At 33.5% G+C, this 24,812-nt stretch overlaps 1 protein-coding gene across 1 annotated transcript; it reads left to right on the forward strand.

Moving 5' to 3' along the window:
* Window positions 1-1,203: 1,203 nt before the first annotated feature.
* Window positions 1,204-23,917, forward strand: LOC128981926 (uncharacterized). Its single transcript, XM_054400920.1, has 6 exons — window positions 1,204-1,438; window positions 13,992-14,060; window positions 16,276-16,533; window positions 17,233-17,442; window positions 17,985-18,213; window positions 23,798-23,917. The coding sequence occupies exons 1-6, from the start codon at window positions 1,328-1,330 to the stop codon at window positions 23,860-23,862; spliced, it is 942 nt and encodes a 313-aa protein (XP_054256895.1). The 5' UTR covers window positions 1,204-1,327; the 3' UTR covers window positions 23,863-23,917.
* Window positions 23,918-24,812: the final 895 nt, after the last annotated feature.

Here is a 24,812-nt window from a genome sequence, read left to right on the forward strand (position 1 = left end):
GACAAATTAATCCAAAACACAGCCGTTAAAAATCAAAATAAAATTAAGGTCTGTAAGATTGTTTTTAACAGCCTACCTTGCAACAACAATGTTACCTTTATTGATGAATTTTCCCAAAGTACCCATGAACTTTTGAGAAAACTACAAGTCACAGCCCCATGAACCATAATATATTTAAAATGTTCGTCATGACTAGAAACGTTGCGCAAAACTATTCATTGTTTCATAAATTGTTCTTTAAGGTCGTAATTCCTTTCTAAAGGTAACTTTCCATATACCTAAAATGTTAAAAATACCTCAGCTGTACTGTACTTATTTATTTGTTTTTCTTTCTATTTATTACCTTATTAAAATCAGGTGTGATTATTTGTTTGTATTACCGTATTCTGTTTTGTTTATTTCAGCTTAACTTAACCAATCAATAGTTTGAATACTTATGAAATCAAACGGGGTGAAGCCCGTGGGTAACAGATACTTACCATAATTAAATATTAGTTTATATATTTCCATCGTAAAAGATGAATTTTACTCGTAGATCAATAATTTATACTGAATATCTTGCTTTCTCACCTTAAAATCTTTAAGTTTCTCTAAGTCAAAACATATTAAAAATGGTTACGTTTTTTAAGATAACTGTTCAAACTCTGCTCTTGTTAAAACATAGCGTCACACATAGTGCCCACATAGTGTCAACATAGCGTTTATCTTGTTGAATTTCGTCGTCAATTGATAGCCCTATTACAAGTGGCATCCAAGTTCAGAATCGATCTAGCAAGAAAAACATGTTTTAAAGGACATTTGAAAGGTTTTATGTTTTCAGGGTAAATAATGGAAAACCTATTTGAACCCCATAAACCCCTTCTCCCCAGTCTGATCATTATGGTTCAAAAACTCTCTAATAAATAAAGGTTTACACGTTGGATGATTTTTACTCGATTTATCGTGTTTACAGACGAACGAATGATTTCGTGCCACTGTTTATGAATTTGAACAAAGTGCTTTGGTGTAATAGTAAACTAGCCCTTGGTCTAGGTTGTCGTGCTACCTACGGAAATAGCTCAGTAGCCTAAAATCGTAGGCATGTATTCCGTACCACACTCAAAAAGGAACTCTCTAAGAAGATTCGAATCAGTGAGTCGACTCGCCCACAGCGCGCTTCGCTCACAGCCACAGCTACAGCTTCAGTCTTCTCAGTCGCGCTTCCCACCTCCTACTGAACGCTCGTACCTAGTTGGCTCTCATCACCGCGATGTTTGCGATGTTTCCGTCTCCTCCTAGCCTCAGATAGACGGAGGTGATGTAACGGTGATATGTATCGGACGTTGATATGTGCTTGTTGGTGATTATGTGTGCCCTGGCGCTGATATGGGATGCAACGGGAGCGGCAGTCACCGCTGATAACAGGACTCCTGTGATAAGGGACGACTGCCTCCACGAGGTATGCTGGTTTTGATTACGGATGGTCATAACAGTTTATTTGTGCTAATATTTGGATTTGGGTAATTTCTTGTTCAGCTTTAATCCCTAAAGAGATAAAATGTTAAAATTGCAAGCTTTCAGGTAATATATAATTCAGTAGTAACATTTTTGTGGTATTCGACCTCCTTGGTTGTTTAATATCCAGGACTCGTCATTAAAAAATACATACTATTTATTACACACTATACTTAATATTAGGTGCTATAGACAAAATTGTCGATATGAAGTTGACATTTCGACGTGAACGCTCTGCATAAGGGTTGGAAACTATTTTCAACTACAAATAAGATTTCCTACCTATGCACTTGACTGTGATTAATGATCCCTTTATATTATACAGCCAATTAAATGTAAGTGGGTTATATTAAATTTACTAAAGAGATTTTCAGTTGATGAAACAATGCCTATTGCCTGGACAACATTATTACTCAGTTTTGGCAATCAGGACATTTATTTAATATATTTAGAGTATTACATCAAAGAGTATACATCAAAAAGTATACATAAAAAAGTGTTGAAACATAATTTTTTATTAGACATTCAAAATAGCACCAAAACATAAAAGTTGTATAAAGAAGTTACTATTTTATAACTTTTTTAATTACTAAAAATGCAACATGTTTTGACCTGGAATGGAGCATGAGTGGTGAATGAAGTCAAGTGGCTTAACTTTGTTGTTTTGTTAATGAAATCAAATTATGCTCAAGTCAGGAATAAAACGCGATGATAGCGATAATAGACAGTAGTCAGGTCTGGTTTCAAACTGTCAAAAAACTATTTAATTTTCCCAAGATCAAGATCAAACCGTCTACCTAGATTTTAGGAGGGTTGTATAACCACTTCAACAATTAATTCCTGTATGGCCATTCAATAATTTCGTATTGAATAAAGCTAATATTAAAATATAATTTCGTCATCATTTTTCAAGGATGTTTTTTCATTCTCGGTAAGTGATGAATGTGAGTTCAACATTGACCTTGAAAATTTCTGGAATAAAGTCTACAGGAAACAACCTGATGTAACTTCAATTAGGATAATTGCTTTGTTAGCCATCCAGGATAGTTAGTTGGCTGTTTATGGGGAGACGTAGGAGTTGTTTGAGTAACAAGATATGGAAATTAGTCAAGGGAAAAGCTTATTCAATGGGTATAATCACCAATTTCCTGATTCATCACTACAGCATTTTTAATTGCCATACAACACAAGCGTTTAAAATGATCAGTATGTGCTGTATCGTTAAAAAGTTATATTTTAAACTTATTTATTAATATTGGAAGGATGTAGTTTTATTGCAGGGACAATTGTCAATAGTATTTTCTAATTAAGTATATTTTAGTTAAGAGCACTGTATGCTTAAGTATAAAATGACTTGTTTCAGTTTGTTTAAGGGTAACTCTTTGTATCCTTAACACTTATCTAACTAGGGCGACGAATTTCAAGCTAAGCCTCTACTTTTATTTGACAAGACTTCCTGCTCTAAATTCGTCTTAAATAATTTGCCTAATATGTACATTTTTGTAATATAATGAGAAGTGATCATTAATATTCATCTTGATGTTTACTTAGTTAAAATGCTTGTCAACTAAATTAACCTTTTGATCAAGTTGATTTATTAGAAAGATTTTTTATTTGCTGTTACATTCAAATATGAAGAGAAAATGGAGCTCTTAGGTAGAATCTTGTCTTACCTCGATAAAGGCGGATCTTATAAGTAAAAGATTACACTTAGCACCAAAAATGTGAAGGCGATTGCAATTAAAAGGATTACAAAGTCATCCACTAAAAATGTCAAATAAAGTTATTAAATTCCATCCTTTAAATTACTTAATGAGCAATACATTAATAAACAATACATAACATCTATAGGCAAGCATGTTTCTTTAAAACCTTTTTTCTCAGCTCGTGTGCATCGCAGGGAAAATGCATACTGTTAGAAAGATATTTTCCTATAGATGTGTAGAATCTCTTTAAAAATTAAAATAGGCTCAAATATAAGCACAAAAATTAATTTGAAATTTAAAAAAATAACATGGGCTTTATGGGTTGCCATGCTGGTGACGAAATAACAACGAAGCATAAACAGAAAATCAAAACAACTGGAATAAATTACAATCACATGTTTTATTTACATCGTGCGGTGAAATTAGAGAAGCCTGTACCTTTGACTTACAACTAGACATTCCATACCTATGTTAAAGCTGTCACCAGTTTTAATTAAATTTGTCGTAGTTCATGTGTGCCACCAACAGATTGTGCTGATCTAAATGACTAATTTCTCTCGAATACACGATGATTTTTACCAAATCAAACTTATTAATGACTTATTAAGAGCTATAGCAAACTGTTATGACCCATCAACTTTGTCAGCAACAAAAAATAAGTTAGAAAATATAATTTTACACACGCATACCGTGACTGGTTTACATAACTACATGTTTTTAATAAAAAAAATGGCGACAACTGGTCCATATAAATGGAATGTCTACTTCAGTATCCAATATTCAATGCGGGTACATTACATATTTTTGGTTGAGTTTTCGACCACTGGACGACCGCTAGTTTAAATTTAATAAGCAATGTATCAAGCAGAAAACACCCTTTACAAATCAAACAAATTGTTGAGATATAAGGCTTGTCACTTCAGCACTTGGAAGATCTTTAAATTGTTTATCATACACATCTTACATTTCGTAGCTATACAAATGTTATTGTATTAAAAATAGGAAGAAATAACTAACATGGTCATAAGTAATAAGGCAGGCGCAAACAATGCAAGCCCATTAAAAATTCCCTTTAATCAAACCTTTACAAAAACAAACACTCATAGAATCGCACCATTGACCCACCAAAACAAAAAAGGCTACTGGTAAACAATGAACTGGGTGGTTCTGAATATTTAAAGGCGTTTCAAATAGTCCGTACATATTTAACCTTTGTCATTCAACTTCATCACTTTAGTTATGACTTTTTTATAACTTTTGTTCGTTAACTATTGTACAACAAATAAAACAAATGCTCTTCATCGTACTGCAAATAAAGTCTTTTGAAAACTTTGAAAGGCGTAGTGAAAGGGAATGGACAAGAAATGTTTTCTTTGCATTTAGATATTTGTATCTTAAAAGGATTTTAGGAAAAGCACTTTCGCAACACCTCGAGCGGGTCTTTCTATAGCGGGACCATTACACTCGAATGGTGGGTGGGGTGACTTAAATAACAGCGGTCATGTAGTGTGTGGGGTTTAAAATGTCAATTAAAAGGGAAGGGATTGTAGCAAAAATTTTAATTTTAAGGGGTTATATTGTAAATATTTATTAGAGCATTTCTTAAATGTAGCGTTTCTTATATGTAAAATATTTGTACATATATTTTAAATAAAAAGCTTTCACAAAACAGAGAGATCTTTATAAATTTCTTTCGTAGTAACGAATTTTACATATAGAAACTACTTAATAATAATATAATAACATTAATAACTACCTACCATGTACTACTACCAATACCAATGTACCAATGTGTTACTACTATGTAAATGTAATATATACTTACTTTTGTATATATAATAATTTAATACTTAATCTCAAAGTTAGGGTGTTATAACATAACAAATTAAAACTTATTAGTGTATTAATTTAACATCTTTACATTGAAGTTTGAGGTTATTATACAGTACAATGTATTAACCAAGCCAGTTTTAATTGTGACACTTTAGGTCCTTTAGGACTTACAGGCAACAAATAGTGGGGATATAAATCATTGACTATATAACACACTAGTAGTGTTATATAGTCAATGTATAAATTCACCACTTGACTTTTTGTCTCTGTATTGTTTTGGTTTAATTACTCCTAATATTTTTTTCTCAATACAGTGTTAATTAATTTTTTACCAAAGTAGACATCCCTTAAATACAGTATGTAACGTGAACAATTTAAAATGGAAAATTAGTTCATAAATCTACAATTTATTTACATAGTACCTATTATTATTAAATATTTTCACAGTTAAACTTGCAATAAGACACCTAGTAGTAAATGACACCTTTACTGGTTACTACATTTAAAATGTGTATGATATTTTTTTTATAATTCGTTGCACATCTTTCCTTTGTGTACTTTAATACTTTTACTTTAATACTTTTCAATTGTATAAAGGGCGACCCGTAAGAAAGTAAACACACAAATTTAATAGTTTAAATGAGTAAATAAAACAAAAATAAGGACAATATTCCTCCCGAAAATCGCATCATTAATGAGATATCCGCCATATATATTTTTCTTTCATTTTTCTTGCTTTTCACTTTTATCTCAACCAAAATTTAAGATATGTTTATCAAATTTAGTTCTAAGTCAGAATTTAAGAAAGCCATAAGATTAAAAAAAAAGCTTTGAGTAATATATTATTGGTTTGAAAATGGTGGGGTGGTGGAATGTCATTTTTCATCAGTAAGCCTAATCAATGGTACAAATGCAGTAAAATTGTTATGACTAGTATGTAATAGGCTACATACCTTAGTCCGTCTTCGGTCTTAAATTCTAGGGATGACTAGAAGACTAGTTTCGGGTCAAAGACCCATTATCAAATCAATAATCATTGTCAACATCAAATCCATATATAAATCCCAAAGTACCCATGAACTTTTGAGTAAACTAAAAGTCACACACCATATACCATAAACCATATACTTAAAATGTTCGTCATGACGAGAAACATTGCGCAAAACTATCCATAAATTGCCCTTTAAGGTCGTAATTCCTTTCTAAATGTAACTTCCATATATCAGATACCTAATGTTAAATATACCTCAGCCGTACTTATTTGTTTGTTATTCCCAAGAGTTTCTCTATAGCTTCTCATATTTTGGTCCCTCGTTGTACAATGGTCTACCCGACGGCCTGAAGGTTGTTGCATCTAGCAAAACATTTAAAGAAAAACTTATATAAGAGATATCTTTTTTAAGAAATTTGTAATTATTGTCTAAGTGTATAACGGCCAAATTGATATCTTGAATTGTTATGTAAAAATTTTCAAATTGCTATGTATAATCATAGACTTGAGTATGTTTTATCTATGGTATAATTGATTGTTGAATAAGATATTTAGAATATTAACGAAAGTTGTTCTGAAAAGCTGGTGTACCAGAGAAACGCTTAATAAAGACATTTTTATTTATTTATTTATTTATTTATTCTTTCCATTTACTACCTTATTAAAATCAGGTGTAATTTTGTTTGTATTACTGTATTCTGTTTTGTTTATTTCAGCTTAACTTAACCAATCTATAGTTTTATTAATACCAAAGATTACATATTTATGTAATCTTTGTTAATACCAATACTTATGAAGTCAAACGCGGTGAAGCCCGTGGCTAACAGCTAGTTAGAGTCATCGATGGTTAGAGTAAGACTGAAGACGGACTCAGGTATATAACCTATTATATATTCGAAAATTAGGCTCGGCAAAAATTTTCAGGTTGTAACTAGGGTCAGTTTATTTAGCTCGGTCATTTTATTGAAAACTTAGTCAAGTTATTTTGCTAAGTTTGTCCTACTGGTTGTATACGCACATTAAGACACAGAAGAGTGTCACATCTCTTGACAGTTTATTATTTCTAGCATCTGAAATGCTTGTGCTGTGTTTATGTGTAATATATTTAATACATTAACCACCATGACCAGTTACTCATTTCCTAAATTCCTGTATCTGAAGTTACCATGAATAGGATGAAAATTAACTAACCTAAATGGCTACTTACCCCAGGTGTGACGACTACGGCAAGCAACCCACTCAAATGTTTTTTTTTTCTAAATTCCCAATTTTTGCGATGTCAAACTTCTTTATCATCCCCCTTCTGAACCTTTACACATGATTTCCTGCCTTTCCTCTGCCCTTATCACTTGTGACCTCCGCCCTCGTTTTCTGGACCTCCACACTCCACACACGCCGCGGAATACGATCTCTGATTTCACGTCTGTTTCCCCGAACACTTGACACAGGTGTGCTTTTGTCACTCTGGTTCATATTTATACGTCTGTCGCTCACAGTGTCGTCACGCCAGAATCGCCAAGTTCGAGTTCGGTCTCGTTTCAGAACGTTAAACAAGAACATTTTCTTTGTTTCTTTGTTTCCACGGGTTCGGGGAAAACAAGTGACCGCACGTGAGAAATTCACTGTACTTCTTTTGTAGTCTGATCCTTCGGTTGGATTAAAGAAACAGCTAAGACGTAAAACGCTACGAATATTAGCCAATGTCTTTGATATACATTGCATTCGCCCTGCTTATTCGCACATGCTGCACATGTGTGCGTTGCTGTCTCAATTTGAGGTTAAGTCGGCTGCACATCATCAAAAATCTAATCCACTCGAAGTTCCTGGTAATATTTTATCATATTCCCATGCCAACTTAACCTTCTTACCCCACTTAACCCTAATTTTACAAAAATGCAGTTACGCGTTAAATATGAAACTATTTATAAAAAATAAGATAATCTATAATATTAAAACGAAACAGGGTTTTTTTATTTCACGATTCTGAATCAACCACTTGACAGATTTTAATGATTTTTGTGTTAAAAGAAAGATAATTTTGAGAACTAGGGAATGTCGGAGCCATAATTTTAGTTTCGGGTTTCAGTTTTTTAGAAATTAAGTTTTAATTTTTAAAAAGTCTAGCAGCCGACGCTAGCAATTTAAAGTATTTTCAATGCTGGTTTAACTAACAGCTGGTTTATAACTGTCATTGAAATGTTTATGTTACGAGTTGTTTGTTTACAAAAATATTGTTCGTTGGTGTTTGCCTATATACTATTTCACTTTAAAATGTAGGTAGTTTGCCCCTACCGTGAAGGATCTGCGTTATCAGGAAATGTGTTATTTTGAACTAAACATCTCAAACACTTGCGTTTAATCAAGTTTTGTCGTAAATGCAATCTGTGTAAGTATTTAGTTTATGCATTGCAAATTTCAACTCATTTGGGAAATATTTTTTCAGCAGTTTATCGCTTAATTGTTTAAGATACAAGTGGTTTACGTGTTGATACTTCTTTTTCTGTATGTTTGAATGTGAGTATGTCGGCATACTAAAAGTTTGGTTAGTAATGAAAGCGACAATCGGTGTAGTAGGTCTCTATAAAACTGTCAAATAAACTGCAGGGTGCAGCAGAAACCAAAGTCGACTCATACCATACCAACTATCCCCGTAGTACTGATGATTCAGAAACTTGGGCACTGACCAAAGAACCGAATAACCTTAATGCTGGGTTAGATAATAAAGTGCAGAGAAAATATACAGACCAGTTCAAGATAACGGCCCAGAGGTCGAAATAAAAAAGAACAGAGAGCTAAGAGAAATATAGGGATGCTTTCCAGAAGTAGGTAAAGCTTGGATGGGCAGGCTCTGCATAAACTTTTAAAAAGTATATTCCAAGGAGTACCACACGATAGACGGGAAATATCAAGTTATGAAATGCATCCTCAGACTGGAATCTAAATTTTGGAGAGGCAGGTGTAGAAGAGAATCCTCATAAAAGTTTCAGTGGTCACGGAGGTAAGATAAGGTACGGTAAGTACATAAGTAGTACAGTATGCAATTAGTGGTGGCATGTAACTACTCTACTCAAAACCAGTGTGAATCGGTCGCCAATCTCACTTCAAGGTTTTTTCAAATCGACACAAATGCTGTTTTATGGTAAAATTATCGGATTTGAAATGCATATCGCCATATTTTAGGTCTATTTTCTAATGGAATAAATAGGTGGTCACGTTACATTTGTTTATAAGGTGATCTTCCCCATTAAAACTGCCAGAATTTGTGTTAAAGCGTGTAAACTAAATGTTCTGAATTATTCCGTTTTAGTTGACAACTCGATTCCCGTACGTAGGACGGGCTAGCAGCTCGTTTTGTATTTATTATTAAATAAATCAAGAAGCAAAATAACTCGTTGTTTAGAAATACTAGCGGTTACCCACCGGCTTCACCCCGTTTGAAATGAACATAACAGAATACATAGTAATACAAACAAATAATCACACCTGATTTTAATAAGGTAATAAATTGAAAGTATAGCAAACAAATAAGTACAGCTGAGGTATTTTTGACATTAGGTATATAGAAAATTCCCTTTAGAAAGGAATTACGGCCTTAAAGGGCAATTTATGAAATAATGTATAGTTTTGCGCAAGGTTTCTCGTAATGACGAACATTTTAAGTACCTATATGGTTTATGGGGGTGTAACCTTTCTCAAAAGTTCATGGGTACTTTGGGATTAATGTGGATTATTTGCATTAAAAGTAGGACCCACCATAGATTCCTCTTATTTTGAAACATTTTTCAAAACAAACTCCATAACAACTCTAAATTCACTTAGGGTTATTTCTCTTTGATAAATCCTTTGAAAATAATCTAACATCAGCTTGAAAGCTTTGTATAACCTTTCACCTCTGCATTCACCATACAAAAGGTAATACACCTCGCCAAGTGAAAGGATAATTTAATATCAGCAGAATACGCAGGTGAATGACAGGGACACTATCATTACCATGTAACCCCTCATTACTGTACTCCACGGCGCTCAAACCATCAGCAGTGATTGCTTTTGTCATTTGGGCACGTCATGATCCTATGAACGAGCAATTTCGAGTATAAAATGGACCAAAGCACTCAGTAGTTGCCCCCTGCAGTAACGCCCAAATTGCCTTTTTTAGCTCCCTAACCGCCCTTTATCCTTTTAGCTTAACTGCGCATTTAATACACGATTGTTTTTACACTCTACTTTTCCCCTGAGTCCCCGCCCAGCTGTTTTGCTACTTTGTGGAACAGCGGTTTTTGTTGGGTTCGTGTTGAGAAGATGGTGCTTTGTTGGTTTGGAAAATTTGAAAGTTGGATAGTTACAACTTAGAAATGTTTTTATTAATTTACGTTTGAAAAACTTAGTAATCTATTCCAAGAACGTTTTATAAACGTAACTGGGAGGTGTTTATATAATATAATTTTGTTCTTAGCGTAAACCTTACGTTCGTCCTCATACCAGCCTAGCCTCAATCTATAAAAATCACATTAAAACTAGTTTTATTGTTTAAATGTTCTTATTTCAGAAAAATTACCTATTTATAAACGTTTTGTAAAAACGTATTTACCCATTTTTATGATTTTTTTATAAACAAATCAAATGAACCAGAATTTGGTTATTTCAATCAACAACTGGTTTTGGTTCTGGTTTTTATTTACGAACTCGATGTAAAACTTAGAAACTTGTCCCTCAACTACTTCAGATCAAATGCTCCAGTTGAAGTTCCTGGAAGATGTCCATAATTAAGATAACTCCCCAACTTTACAGATAAAGTCCTTAATAAAGGGTGAAATTATTTCCACAGTGGTTGTCGTCGCGGCCAAAGACTTCACAAAGACAGACGATAATGAGATGTTTTCTGACATCTCGGACTTGTCTAAGACGCTTTCTTCTTGTTTGCGTTGAAGATTCAAAGCTCATTGTTAAATAATAATGAGTTCCTTGTTTATTTCTCCTTCTCCTTGGTTTCTCCATTGACAGCTGCTCTTGTCAATACGCTTCAGATCAATGAGGCAATGAGAATATAATCTAGTGAAGACCTCATTGTCACCTACTTGGTTGGTGGTACCATGGCATTAGGATTGATGTTTTAGTAAAGTTGTCACAATCATTTGATTATTGGATTAGGCCATGTATCTGGTTTCAATATCTTATCAATCATCAATGTTATCAGTCTTACATTATATTAACAATATTCTTGTGGTCTTAGGTAGTACAATAAGAACATAATGTGGGGATAAGGATCCATTATTTACTTGGTTGATCTTTACCCTACCAGTATAGTTTAATTAAGTAGGATAAGGTTATATGAATCATTTAGTTATTAGATCATATCATTAGGACAGTAATATTAGTGACAGACGTATAAAGTTTTTTTGTAATACCTAGTAATAAACAGTATTATGGTTATTATTATTTGTTTTCAATACGAGTAACTGCCGAAAGGTCCGTTTTCTCTTTACCTAAGTTGTTTACATTTGCAGTTTTTGCAAACTGCATAGTAAATTTAAAATCATAGAATGTTATTCGGGCTTATTATTTTATATTTTTAATACGTGTTTATTCTTTTATTTGTAGAATATTTATTCAAATAAATATCCCCAACTTACATCAGAGAAAAATCTGTTGACAAAAATGTACTTTTTGGGAAAACATTCTTCCATTCAAACCTATGTTCCCAAAGCTTTAAATTTAAAATATTTTAGTTGTCATAAAATATTGCAGGTGTCTCTGTATTTTGCGATTCTTGGTGATTTCGGTATTATCACACAAATTACAAAAGAGAAAATGTCGTATAGAACTGGTGAATTCATTTTCTTTCCAGTTAAAATGTTTACGTAAAGATGGAAGCTGGAAAGCCCTTCAACAGACGACGCTCCAAGGTATGTCTCTCAGATTAAAAACATCCACCGCTCGTTGTCCCCCTTCTACTGCACCCCTAAACCACCCCAGGGCACTACAATCTCCCTCAAGAGCCCCCTTCTTCCATCTCCCGCTCTCCACCCCTTGGGAAATCGAATTGACTTGGTAAAGAAGAAAAATTTGTCCGCAAAAGGTTTTGAAATTCGGAATACCTAAAAATAGTTATTCCACTAAGTTCGATTATGCTATAAAATGTTTCAGATTAATTTTCGTTTGCGTTTTTTTATTTACAGAAGGAGATGATTTTTACTCACAAAATTTGACTGTTATGACTACTCTAGAAGTAAATTAATTTTTGTTTGGGTTTGAAAACCAATTAGAGTTTAACATTCATACAGGTAAAATGTTTTGATTTGGGACATTTTTGTAATATACTAATAGCCAATTGGATTACTATTGGATAATTTACTATTTATGCTTAGTTTGCGATTCCTGCACCCGGTAAGTTGAAGGTTACCGCTTAAATCATTTGCAATACTAATTATTAGAATGATTTAAAATGTAAATTAAATGGAACCCAAATAGCAAAGGAAAACAATATTCGTCCTAGCAATTGGCCATATATTTTAGTATAAAAATTCTACAGTAATTTGTACATTAATATATAAATTATATAAAATTGGAAAATATATTCTTTTGTACATTGAGTAAACACATAGGTAATGAAGATAAAGTTGAATACTTTTAAACATTCACTCTGCCTCTACACGTCAGTAGGCCTAATCTCACAGGCACACAATCCTTAGAGGAATCTATTATTGATTGTAAGGTAAAAATTGAAGAAGATTCATTAACCTTGGTTAGCTTCACTGATGCATTGCTTGGATCGATAAGTTGACACAATTTAAACCATTTTATCATGATTACCTGTATACCGGCAAGACAAACACCCCTAATTACCGCAATAAACTGAAAATAAACGCACATTTCCTTCATTAAGTCCTCACAATTTCAGCGCCAGTAATGTATGCAGTCATTGTCTTCTGACATTGACACTAAGGGCCGGATGTGTGATTGTGTGTGTGTATGTACGTGTGCGTGTGTGTGTTTGCCCCACCCTTAGTCATTACCTCGTCCTGATTGGCCGGACCACCTAGGCACTAGCTACAAGAGCACCTGCCTTCCGCAGCTTACTTAATTGCGGTGATATCTTAATAGCTCATCTCTCTCCGACACTCTGAGAGCTTTTGTTTATTCCTAAAGGGTTGATTGCTCTGGTTGGTCGCTGTAAATGTCACTGTAAAATATAATTAGGGGTTTTTACACATTTATGGAGTTTGTGCTTTGTGTGGATACGAAAATGTATCTGGATTAAAATCTAGCACATTATAACTAAGGGAATTCTTAAGATACGTCTAAAATTACTCGGTAAAAATTAATAATGACTTCGTTGAGAATGTCTGTCTATTTTTTACTGTGGTAAAGTGTTTGTACGGTACACGATCTAAAAATTACTGTTCAAATAATAACCACATGGGGATATTTATTCTTCAAAGGTGAATTGGGTCCATCATTTCTACATGTTAGTGGAAACAAAACTCCTTTATAACTTTATAAGAACGACACCAAAACCTTTAACATTTACACATTAATAAGGGGTTTCAATTTACTATTGACTTTGTCGATGCAACAAGATCGCTCGTCCAATTTAAAATTTAGGAGCACTGTTTTATATTAAAGTGAGTTTCAAGTCCTTGAGGAATTTGATCGCAATTAAATGTATTTTTATCTGTGGATAAGATTTCCAACGTTTGCTTTACTCCATGGTTATATTGTCAACGGGAAATCTATAGCTTGCAACTAAATTACCTTATATGGATTCAGGCAATATAAAGAAATAAGTAGTACGTAACCAAATGCACTTTACGTATTAAAAGACAGGAAAGTGCTTGAAAGTTGTCTATAGTTATTCCATAAGGTTGACAAATTTACAAAGTAGTATGATTCATCTGTATCGTATTTTAATAGTAAGCATAAACTATTCTATGAATGGTTATTCACGGTCTTTTGTGTTTCTGTTGCAGTGTGTTCCAAGATGTAAACAGCTGACTATAATGAAGGATATCACCTGTTGTGACTGCATCACTATGTGTGTAAGTACATTGATTAATGTTAATCGCATAACAAGGTTATGTTACTAAAATCAGGTTGTCCAGCTTATGATTATGGCCTCATTTGCCATCTCAACGTTAATGTGACAAGGTTAAATCCTATAATTGACCATGCCTCCCTCTACGTTAATTTCTAAATAATTCTTCAGCAAATCTTTTTAATTTGATTATTGTACAGAGTCGAGCATTAAATTAATTAATTCTTAGCTGCAAACGCGTCTTAGAGTTTTTTACATTTGGTAATGCACAGTACGTTTATATCTAATTAAAATATTTTTAAAAAAGTTTCAATGTTTTAAGCATAAAAATAAGACAAGCGTTTACATCACAAAACAGCCTCGAAACGAGTTTTTTTTTAACATAATATGTACTACTATTTTATGAGAAAATGTTCAAGCAAAATTGTTCTGACTTAGCTCTATGAATGTTCCTCAAGCAAATTTATCAATGCAACATTTTATTAATTTATTTTCTTTCGAAAATACAGTTCGCTACACAAACGAATTTTGAGTCCAATGGAATGTTACTTTTTTCTACCGACAAAATGATACCTACCTGGAAAATGTACTACAAAGAATAATTATAATATTGTCTCTTCATAAATTCTACACCAGACTTCTTACCATTTGTACATAACTATTATATTTGCCAATCAAGCAAGTATAAGTTTTAGAATTGCAGCTTTTGTTCTCCTAAAGAGACGGTATGTAATATCACTTATTAATTTATACCAATAATAAATTGTTTATTATAACCTTCACAGAATCGACATACCTCTCTACTTAACTATTCCTGTAATGTTTTATAACATTTTAATTTGTATCATATTTTTTTCTTAAATAAAAAAAGATTGTATCATATTTTATATACACGCCTTTTTAAGGTCTTAGCCGGATTCTTTTGCAACAACAAATAAGTATTTGCATCGGAAATTCTTTAAAACTTGCTTTAATTAATTTATATACCGTAACGAAGTAAATGTAAGCACTTTGACTTTTTATGTAAAAATACATAAACAGCATTTATTACCTGCTAAATTGCCTCATGGTTTACTGGTTTACTGTACAGAATTTCAATGATAACCTTCAAAATGTAATTTTCTATAGCTCCTCTACACTAGTATTCATTGAAATCCGACTACGCAACATGACAAGTAAATATATAGATTTTTTTCTCTAGATTTTAAAATAATTTAAACTTAAAGCTTATAACCTTTTTATTAAACCCAAATAAAAACGTTGAATGTTTCGGTCAACTGACCTGTCAAACAACAGGATTATCGGTCAAGTGGTAGGTCACACAATATCTTAAAGCTACACGGTTAAAACCCATACCTACCTCTTTCCTTACAGAGTTGAGTAAGGTCGAAAAAACATTCCTAAAAACTAAATGGCCACTTTGTTGCACAATGGTTTTACCAAAATTAGAGCCTCGGCCAAGTCGGAGGTCCTAATTATTGGCCACTGCCAGAAACATTAGCAGGTCCGAGGTATAATTTCAGGGATTCACTTTGTCTTCAATGACTAAGCAGACGTAGGGATAATTACAACTGTGTAGAGCGGCGCTAGTTGTCAGGTGGACGAGCAAATTTTGAAAGCGCCTCTCTGTTGAGATATTACGTAATGTAAATTTGTAAGATGCAAAATGCCTTAAAACATTAATAGAGTTCAGTATTCCCTCACATATCTATGTTAAATGGTAAGATTGTAACGTTTTTGACCATAAAAAGAGAGGTTCATATCTGCATTTGGATACAGCAAGTAGACATCTAATATTGTTCTCATTAATGACTTGACTACGTCAGTATAAGCACAACCGATGAAAATATCTCGTATTTTATAATTAGGCTAGGAGGACATAGTTTCCTTGCTAATGCTATTTTATTAGGCAGCTTTTTAAAGGGGTTTTCAGCTTTTAACCTTACGTTTACCTATCCAGATCGGGCTTTGAGAACTAATAGCGTATCAAGAAAAGTTATGGAGTGACCGAGTGAGCCGGTGCAATAAATAAATAAACTGTACTGAAAACTTTGCGTCAGTACCTGGGCTTGAACCCACGATGTAGCTTGGTGTCGTGCTACAGGGTGAGTCGTCGACTCAAAATCTCGTCTAACCAAAGTTTTCATAATACAACATTTTATAATTGAGTGACTTGACCCACTGATCTCCCAAGTTAATCATTTGTCGTCCTGATACAGGAAACAGCTTGTGGATCCTCGAAGATAGACTCTAACCTTCTGGAGGACAGAATCACCCATCCTCAGACTCCTCTGTGCTCCTGTGATCCCGCGGACGTCGTAGGGCGAAGACCCAGCGTCCCCCGTAGGACGAGAAGACGTCCCTCGAGGTCGCCCATGTTGAAGGAGGCTGCTATTATCGCCCGGAGCGTCGGCTTGGAACTGGCACCTCGGGATATAGGATCGGACAGCAGTGATGTAACTACTTCTAATGAAAAGGTGAATATAGATCCAGGAAATATAGGCTATATCAGATATTAATAAAGGGTCAATTAAATCATTTAAAAACAAGCAAAATCTACTAAGTATGCTATTTGACTGCATCGATTGAAAATGATTGACTAGAAATGAAGCTTATTAAACAGTTACACCTTATCCTTAACAACATGCCTAACACACCACAACACCTTATAAGTTAATATAATAAATATCTGAATCTCTAAAACCCTATTGGGCTCAAAAACCCAACGTGATGAGCCGGTCTGATAATAAATAAATTTTAAAGTTGTGTTTCTCAAGAAATAAAAAAGTTTCAAACATATGCAGTAACAAATTTCGGATTTTTAACTAAATGTCGTCAAAAAAAAATTACGCTATTAATTCGTCTAATAAAGTTTCAACTAGCCATTATATACCGTTATATTTCCGTAATGCCTAAAGTTTTGCTTATTGACTTGATTTTTTACCATACAAGGGCAACTATTTTTAAATTTTCAGTGTCATTATAAATTATTAAAATAATGAAATACTTTTATTAACAACTCGTACGTTTACTCTACTAGGTCGAATTAAAGCTGTTATTCGTTAGGTAAAAAAAATCATATTATACTCTTACTTATTCTTGAGCACTTTTGTTTGAGACTTGATTATATTACACTGTTTTCTATACAGTAACTAATTCCTCCATCCCCATTCCAGGTGGTACTCCGGCTGGTGTCCTTAGTTCCAGAGGAGGACTCCCTGACCGCCGTAGTATCCTGGGACTCGTCGTCCCCTAGTCTGTCCCCTGGCACCCCCTGGTACCTGGTGACCTGGGAACCCCAAGGGGGCGGAGTCCGGGGAAACCTCCTGACAAACTCTACCTCAACTTCGCTTACTCTGTGGCCCGATAATGTATATCAAGTCCAGGTAAGATAGCAACTTCTTTAACCTCTAACTTTTGTCATTCTCAAGAAACGTCTTAAAAGTACAGTTATCTAACCAGAGATGTGTGGTTTGAGACTTTCAATTAAATCTTTCTTTTGAGTTTCTTACATATAAAATAGTATTTGTTTCGACAAAAACAAACAGCTGAAAAGGGAAATTGTATACACCTTGTCATTCTGTAATCACAATCAATTAACTAGAAGAATACGGCTTTGCTCCATACCACACAACAGTCAGCCACTCGAATACAAACACAGCTGCATATGTTTGCATATACGAATGGCAAAAAGCGCTGAGTTTTGTTTAGAGCATAGTCCATACACATTCCTTAACTACTCCTGTACATCATGATTCCAAGCATATTCTAAAGTATCTGAAAAATAAAATTTATAAAAACACCACAAGATCAAATACAAATGGTTTTCTTTGATTTGGCCTCATACAAACTAAAAGAGGGGTTTTATTTATTTTGTAATTGAACATTATTTTTTCGCAATCTGACAGACTTTCACCCTTCCTTTCAGGTATCCTCCGCCAGTTCTAGGACGGCCAGCTCCTGCCTGGAGGTCGACACGCACTACGTCGCTACCCTCGCCCAGGACGTCACCCCGAGGGTCGTCCCCTGGAGGGTGGAAGTCCTCGGAGTCACGGCAGCTGTGGTGTTGTTCCTTGTAGTTCTCGTATCTGTCACTAGATGTCGCTCATCCTCGAAACATTGTGATCAAAGCCACCAAGATTGTGACCGATACAAACGTAAGTAGTTTTAACTCATCATCTTTGTAAAAGTAATATGTTGAATTCATTCTTGTTTATTTCATGCAAGGCATCTTTTAATTCTTTGACAAAGGAAATCGTTGTCGAACAAGTAACTGCATACATTGAAACCTTTTCTAAATTTGTGTTTTAACTCCAATGGTATTTACCTTTTTCAGTTTGGAGACTAACTAATAAAATAACGGTAAATGTTCTAAAGATGATTGTCCTTTAACAGGAACGAAAAGGCGAAAAGGATCATAACCAACACCAAACGAATAAAACCTGATCAGTATCGATGCTTCAACATTAGGATTAACACTGAATAAAATATGTACCCAGACATTGAGATAAACAGTTACTGTAGTAGAAACTGTATAGAAACATTTTCGAAAAGTATTAACAAAATCTGCCTAAAGAATATGATAAAAATGTCAAAACAACTTTATCTATGCGTTGAGATCGACGTAAAACAAAATATACTCCTTAACATTAAGGATTAACATAAAAACTCATACATAAACTATTTCAAATACGTACCTAAACATAAGATAGATATTTAAACAGTCTAAAGCTATACTTTTGGATGGACATTTATTTAAAAAAATGTGTACCTAAAGTTTAATTCAAAAATTAAATTAAAACCTTATTAAAACCAATAAAATCACTACCTAATTTACGATACTAACAAATTAAAATATATACCTAAATTAGCATGAATAATTTAAACTGTACCATACCTGTTGGTAAAATCGTATCAGATTTCTTCAACCAACGTTACAATTTGACTTACTCGAGCAGACGACCACACAACACAATGAGCCGTATTAATAAAGATGAGGTAAACCTTTTACTTGCGAAAATTCGAGCAAATCCTTCAATCTGTATTAATAAAAACTAAAGCAAAACCTTTTGCTTTAGAAGTAAAAGGTAATCTATAGAAATTTGAGGTTTTGCTCATGACTTGAGTAAATGGTTATTAATAAAACTCACCATTTACTTTTTCTTTTAAGTAAATCCTTCAAAAATGATGCATCTGATCAGTAGCAGATTATACGTTTAAGTAAAAGGTGTGTGGTGGTTTTAGTGTGGTGCTAAATTTTAGCGAATTTCCTAAATAGGGCAAAAGCTATTCCGTAGGTCTCATGGTAAGACCTAGACCCATGACCCATTTACTTTTCCGTTTTCAGGTCCCCAGAGGCCAAAAACCTTCTCCGTTCAAATTCATATACATGTTTGCCCGTTAGCACGATAACTCGAGCAAAGGTGATCCGATTTTGATCAAATTTGGTGCAAACGTGTAAACCTACGTTTATTCTAAGGGATTCGCGAATCAGCATAATAGGATATGGAAACGATGGTTTATGAGCGGTTTTATAGGGTAATTGGATTTTAACATTTTTTACCCTAAAAACATAGATTTTAGCAACTTCTTTCCACGCCATTTTGTAGAGTTTAAAAAAACTATTAATTTAGTATATCAAAGCGATATTATGCGCCAAATGGCTACGGAGAAAAAAAATGTAAATTTAAAATTTCCATGTTATTTTTATGGAGACATTTTTAAACTGTTGTGGTTTTCTTGTTTATGAGCATTTTTTCATCAAATTTGCATTCTATCATACTAAACTATTACATTTTATAAAAAAAAACTTTTTACCCTCCCTGTAGCAGTAAACCTAAGTACTCAGTTAAACTAAAGCTATTTAAATAGGGAATGGATGTGTGATATTGGAGACATTTTAAAGTACATCCAATCAGGCAAATGGAAATTTACTTAGTCTGCAGGTTTGCTGTGGCGGGAGTATTTTGTTTACCTCCTACAAAGCTATCAACATTTCAATAAAAACACACCTCAACACCTTCTTTGAATCAGCAAACCTAGGTACTCATTAAAATTAATATTATTTAAATAGGAAATAAATCTGACAATTTTCAGGGAATATTTGAGAAGAAATCCAGCCAGAAAAGGAAATTTATTTAGTCTGCAGCTGCGGCGAGGGTTTCTGTGGTTATACAGTACTGCATGCTATATACAAAGTGACAAATAACATATGTTTAGTATTCATTTGTTTATGTTGTGTTTGTAAATATTTACAAAACTAATCACAAAGCATATATGATTATTTCTATAAACAAATGTATTATGTACCCGACTAACTATTATCATCAACCAAATTCTATGTCTAGAAAGGGGTTAAGATTCTAGGGTAAAATCCGGGGTAAAATTCCGGCCCACACACTCTAGATTTTATAATTTAGTTTGTTATGATTAAATTTAAAGCCAGATGCAAAACCATTACATGGAGTTGGCACAGTTAAGCCTTCGAGGGATATCAGTAGACAAAAATAGACAGGATCAGACGTGTAACATGTGATGTTCCTAAAGAATCATTTACTTCCGAGCAGAAGGATTTGCTCGGAAGTAAAAGGTAATCATTATTAATACGGTTTGAAGGATATGCTTTTACTTTTACCTTTTACTAGAAGCAAATGCTTTTGCTTCATACCTTTTCCTTTTGAGCATATCCTTCTTTTTATTAATACGGCTCAATAAGATAGTCTGGTGAATGAGACATTGAGCCGTATTAATAAAAAGAAGGATATGCTCAAAAGCAAAAGGTATGAAGCAAAAGCATTTGCTTCTAGTAAAAGGTAAAAGTAAAAGCATATCCTTCAAACCGTATTAATAATGATTACCTTTTACTTCCGAGCAAATCCTTCTGCTCGGAAGTAAATGGTTCTTTAGGAACATCACATGTTACACGTCTGATCCTGTCTATTTTTGTCTACTGATATCCCTCGAAGGCTTAACTGTGCCAACTCCGTGTAATGGTTTTGCATCTAGCTTTAAATTTAATCATAACAAACTAAATTATAAAATCTAGAGTGTGTGGGCCGGAATTTTACCCCGAATTTTACCCTAGAATCTTAACCCCTTTCTAGACATAGAATTTGGTTGATGATAATAGTTAGTCGGGTACATAATACATTTGTTTATAGAAATAATCATATATGCTTTGTGATTAGTTTTGTAAATATTTACAAACACAACATAAACAAATGAATACTAAACATATGTTATTTGTCACTTTGTATATAGCATGCAGTACTGTATAACCACAGAAACCCTCGCCGCAGCTGCAGACTAATAATAAATTTCCTTTTCTGGCTGGATTTCTTCTCAAATATTCCCTGAAAATTGTCAGATTTATTTCCTATTTAAATAATATTAATTTTAATGAGTACCTAGGTTTGCTGATTCAAAGAAGGTGTTGAGGTGTGTTTTTATTGAAATGTTGATAGCTTTGTAGGAGGTAAACAAAATACTCCCGCCACAGCAAACCTGCAGACTAAGTAAATTTCCATTTTCCTGATTGGATGTACTCTAAAATGTCTCCAATATCACATCCATTCCCTATTTAAATAGCTTTAGTTTAACTGAGTACTTAGGTTTACTGCTACAGGGAGGGTAAAAAGGTTGTTTTTATAAAATGTAATAGTTTAGTATAATAGAATGCAAATTTGATCAAAAAATGCTCATAAACAAGAAAACTACAACAGTTTAAAAATGTCTCCATAAAAATAACATGAACATTTTAAATTTACATTTTTTTTTATTTTCTCCATAGCCATTAGGCGCATAATATCGCTTTGATATACTAAATTAATAGTTTTTTTTAAACTCTACAAAATGGCGTGGAAAGAAGTTGCTAAAATCTATGTTTTTAGGGTAAAAAATGTTAAAATCCAATTACCCTATAAAACCGCTCATAAACCATCGTTTCCATATCCTATTATGCTGATTCGCGGTTCCCTTAGAATAAACGTAGGTTTACACGTTTGCACCAAATTTAATCAAAATCGGATCACCTTTGCTCGAGTTATCGTGCTAACGGGCAAACATGTATATGAATTTGAACGGAGAAGGTTTTTGGCCTCTGGGGACCTGAAAACGGAAAAGTAAATGGGTCATGGGTCTAGGTCTTACCATGAGACCTACGGAATAGCTTTTGCCCTATTTAGGAAATTCGCTAAAATTTAGCACCACACTAAAACCACCATACACCTTTTACTTAAACGTATAATCTGCTACTGATCAGAAGCATCATTTTTGAAGGATTTACTTCAAAGAAAAAGTAAATGGTGAGTTTTATTAATAACCATTTACTCAAGTCATGAGCAAAACCTCAAATTTCTATAGATTACCTTTTACTTCTAAAGCAAAAGGTTTTGCTTCAGTTTTTATTAATACAGATTGAAGGATTTGCTCGAATTTTCGCAAGTAAAAGGTTTACCTCATCTTTATTAATACGGCTCAATGATGAGACTGAGAATGGGGCCACCATGCAACAATCGCACGGGCTGATGAGAACAGCGCATATACTGCAACCTCCCTGTTCCGTTACATTGCTCATATTATTACAGTCTAGTACTGTGACTATATTATACGTCAACGTTGGCAATGTGAAGCATTGTGATGTCAGCAAGAGTAATTTATAATGCTCAGTTTTGTTTATGTAGTTTTGTTTGTTAAACTATTTCAAAGTTAAATTGTGCACAGTTATATTGAACGATTTCTTTTGTGAGTTGAAACGAAATGTTTCATAATTTGAAATTGCATTCAGGTAAATGTGATTATTGCATTTTTGTGATATATTGCATTTATTGAAATATAATACGCCGTTTAACATTGTTTTTCAAAAACCACCTTTATATTGTTAACATTTACTATGGGGGTTATTACTGGGACTATAATATAATGATGACCAAATACATCTAGTCGAAATCAATCGCTATTCTAACATCGTGTCAATTAATTTACAGTCTTATAAATGGTCATAGTTTGAATGAAGATCAATCAAAGCGTTATAGAAGCCGTATTTTTTATATTCGTATCCAATGAATAAGTTCTATTGCAAGAACTACCTACATTTTCTTGATATTAAACATGTCTAATCATTGCATAAGCCTTCATAATAAGCCAGTTTCAACTTTAATTCTTGGTAAAAATCAGTTAGCTGCCTCAAATATATTTAAATACAGGCTGGGCTAGGTTAGGATAGGTTATTTAATTTTCAAAACTTATATTTTTTTTAATAGTGGTATGTATGATATGTGGAAAATTTAGGCTTATATTAGGTACGTATATGAAATACCACAGTCTTTTTTATATTTCTATTCGCTAAAACGTGTTTGGTCATGATCTTAAAGATACTATATTTTACCGTACCTTGGGTGTGGAATTAGTATTATTAATCTATAAATTAATAGGCAATCATGTTTCTTTAAAACCTATTTTCTCAGATCATGTGCATCATAGGGAAGATCTACGCATACTGTCGAAACTATATTTCCTGTAGATGTACAGAATCTCTTAATAAATTAAAATATGCTAAAAAAATAAGCACAAAAAATTAAAAAAAATTAACATTGACATTAGTAGGCAATCTCGCTTGTGAATCGCCTCCATACCCAACCCATTAAACTAACATCAGTGTTGCAAATGTCCGCTATCAGTGCAGTATTTACTTAACGTTACTCAACACTAACGTCACATATAACGTAACGTTTGATGTTGCAGTGTACCCGCCTCCCGTCACGTTACATCACGCTAACGTCACGCTATCTACAGAACAACTAGCGTAGCCGGACCAGCAGCAAGCAGTATACCAAATAATAGCATAAGCCACTTTGTACTTATTTGTAAATAAATATGTGTACACTTATAAGTTTGTTTTAGTTGGTTACCCAAAACTGTAGTCGTTTTAGGTTATGTAAAAGAAAATATGATTAATCACGGGGTTGTTAATCTATCTATATATTAATAGACAAGCATGTTTCTTTAAAACCTTTTTTCTCAGCTCGTGTGCATCGCAAGGAAAATATACGCATACTGTTGGAAAGATATTTTCCTGTAGATGTGGAGAATCCCTTTAAAAATTAAAATAGGCTCAAAATTAAGCACAAAAAATGAATTTGAAATAAAAAAAATTAACATGGGCTTTACGGGTTGTCATGCTGGTGAAGAAATAACAACGAAATATAAACAGAAAATCAAAATAAATGTGAGAAATTCCAATCATATGTTTTATTTACAGTGTGTGATGAAAATCAGAGAAATCTGTACCAAGGCCACACTAATGTCTGTACACTAGATATTTTTGGTCGAGTTTTCGACCACTGGACGACCTCTAGTTATAATTAATATGTTCGAAGCAGGAATTATAATATCCTAATAATTAGACCAATTCGTATATACCAAGACAAAAACATGTGGTTCGGATTCCACTATAAACTGTAGGTCCCTTAGTTGCCTTTAGCTGTATGGCTATTAATTAACAGCTGTGTCTAAGGAATGTCGGCCTTAGTCACTAACAAGACTACAAGATCGCGCCACTCCATACTTGGCTTAAAATTCCTACTTTGTATGGTCGCCTAATAATACAAAATGGGACATTTTTTATTTTGAAAGAATACCGTAGGCAATAGATCTCATTATGTTATATATCTTGTGGGGATAATATGCATCGTGTTGCGTAAAATAAAAGTAAGTTTACTTTGATACAAGTTAACATATTGCAACAGACATCCTAGTG

The sequence above is a fragment of the Macrosteles quadrilineatus genome, unplaced genomic scaffold (genome assembly GCF_028750875.1).
Source record: "Macrosteles quadrilineatus isolate MER2022 unplaced genomic scaffold, UCM_ALF_1.0 Scaffold_57__1_contigs__length_777910, whole genome shotgun sequence".
NCBI classification, from domain to species: Eukaryota; Metazoa; Arthropoda; class Insecta; order Hemiptera; family Cicadellidae; genus Macrosteles; species Macrosteles quadrilineatus.

Excerpts from the sequence above, each read along its gene's own strand:
- LOC128981926 (XM_054400920.1), top strand. The coding sequence starts at position 1,328 with ATGTGCTTGTTGGTGATTATGTGTGCCCTGGCGCTGATATGGGATGCA. Across the intron at positions 14,061-16,275 it reads GTGACTGCATCACTATGTGT|GAAACAGCTTGTGGATCCTC; the intron begins GTAAGTACATTG and ends GTCCTGATACAG. Across the intron at positions 16,534-17,232 it reads TAACTACTTCTAATGAAAAG|GTGGTACTCCGGCTGGTGTC; the intron begins GTGAATATAGAT and ends TCCCCATTCCAG.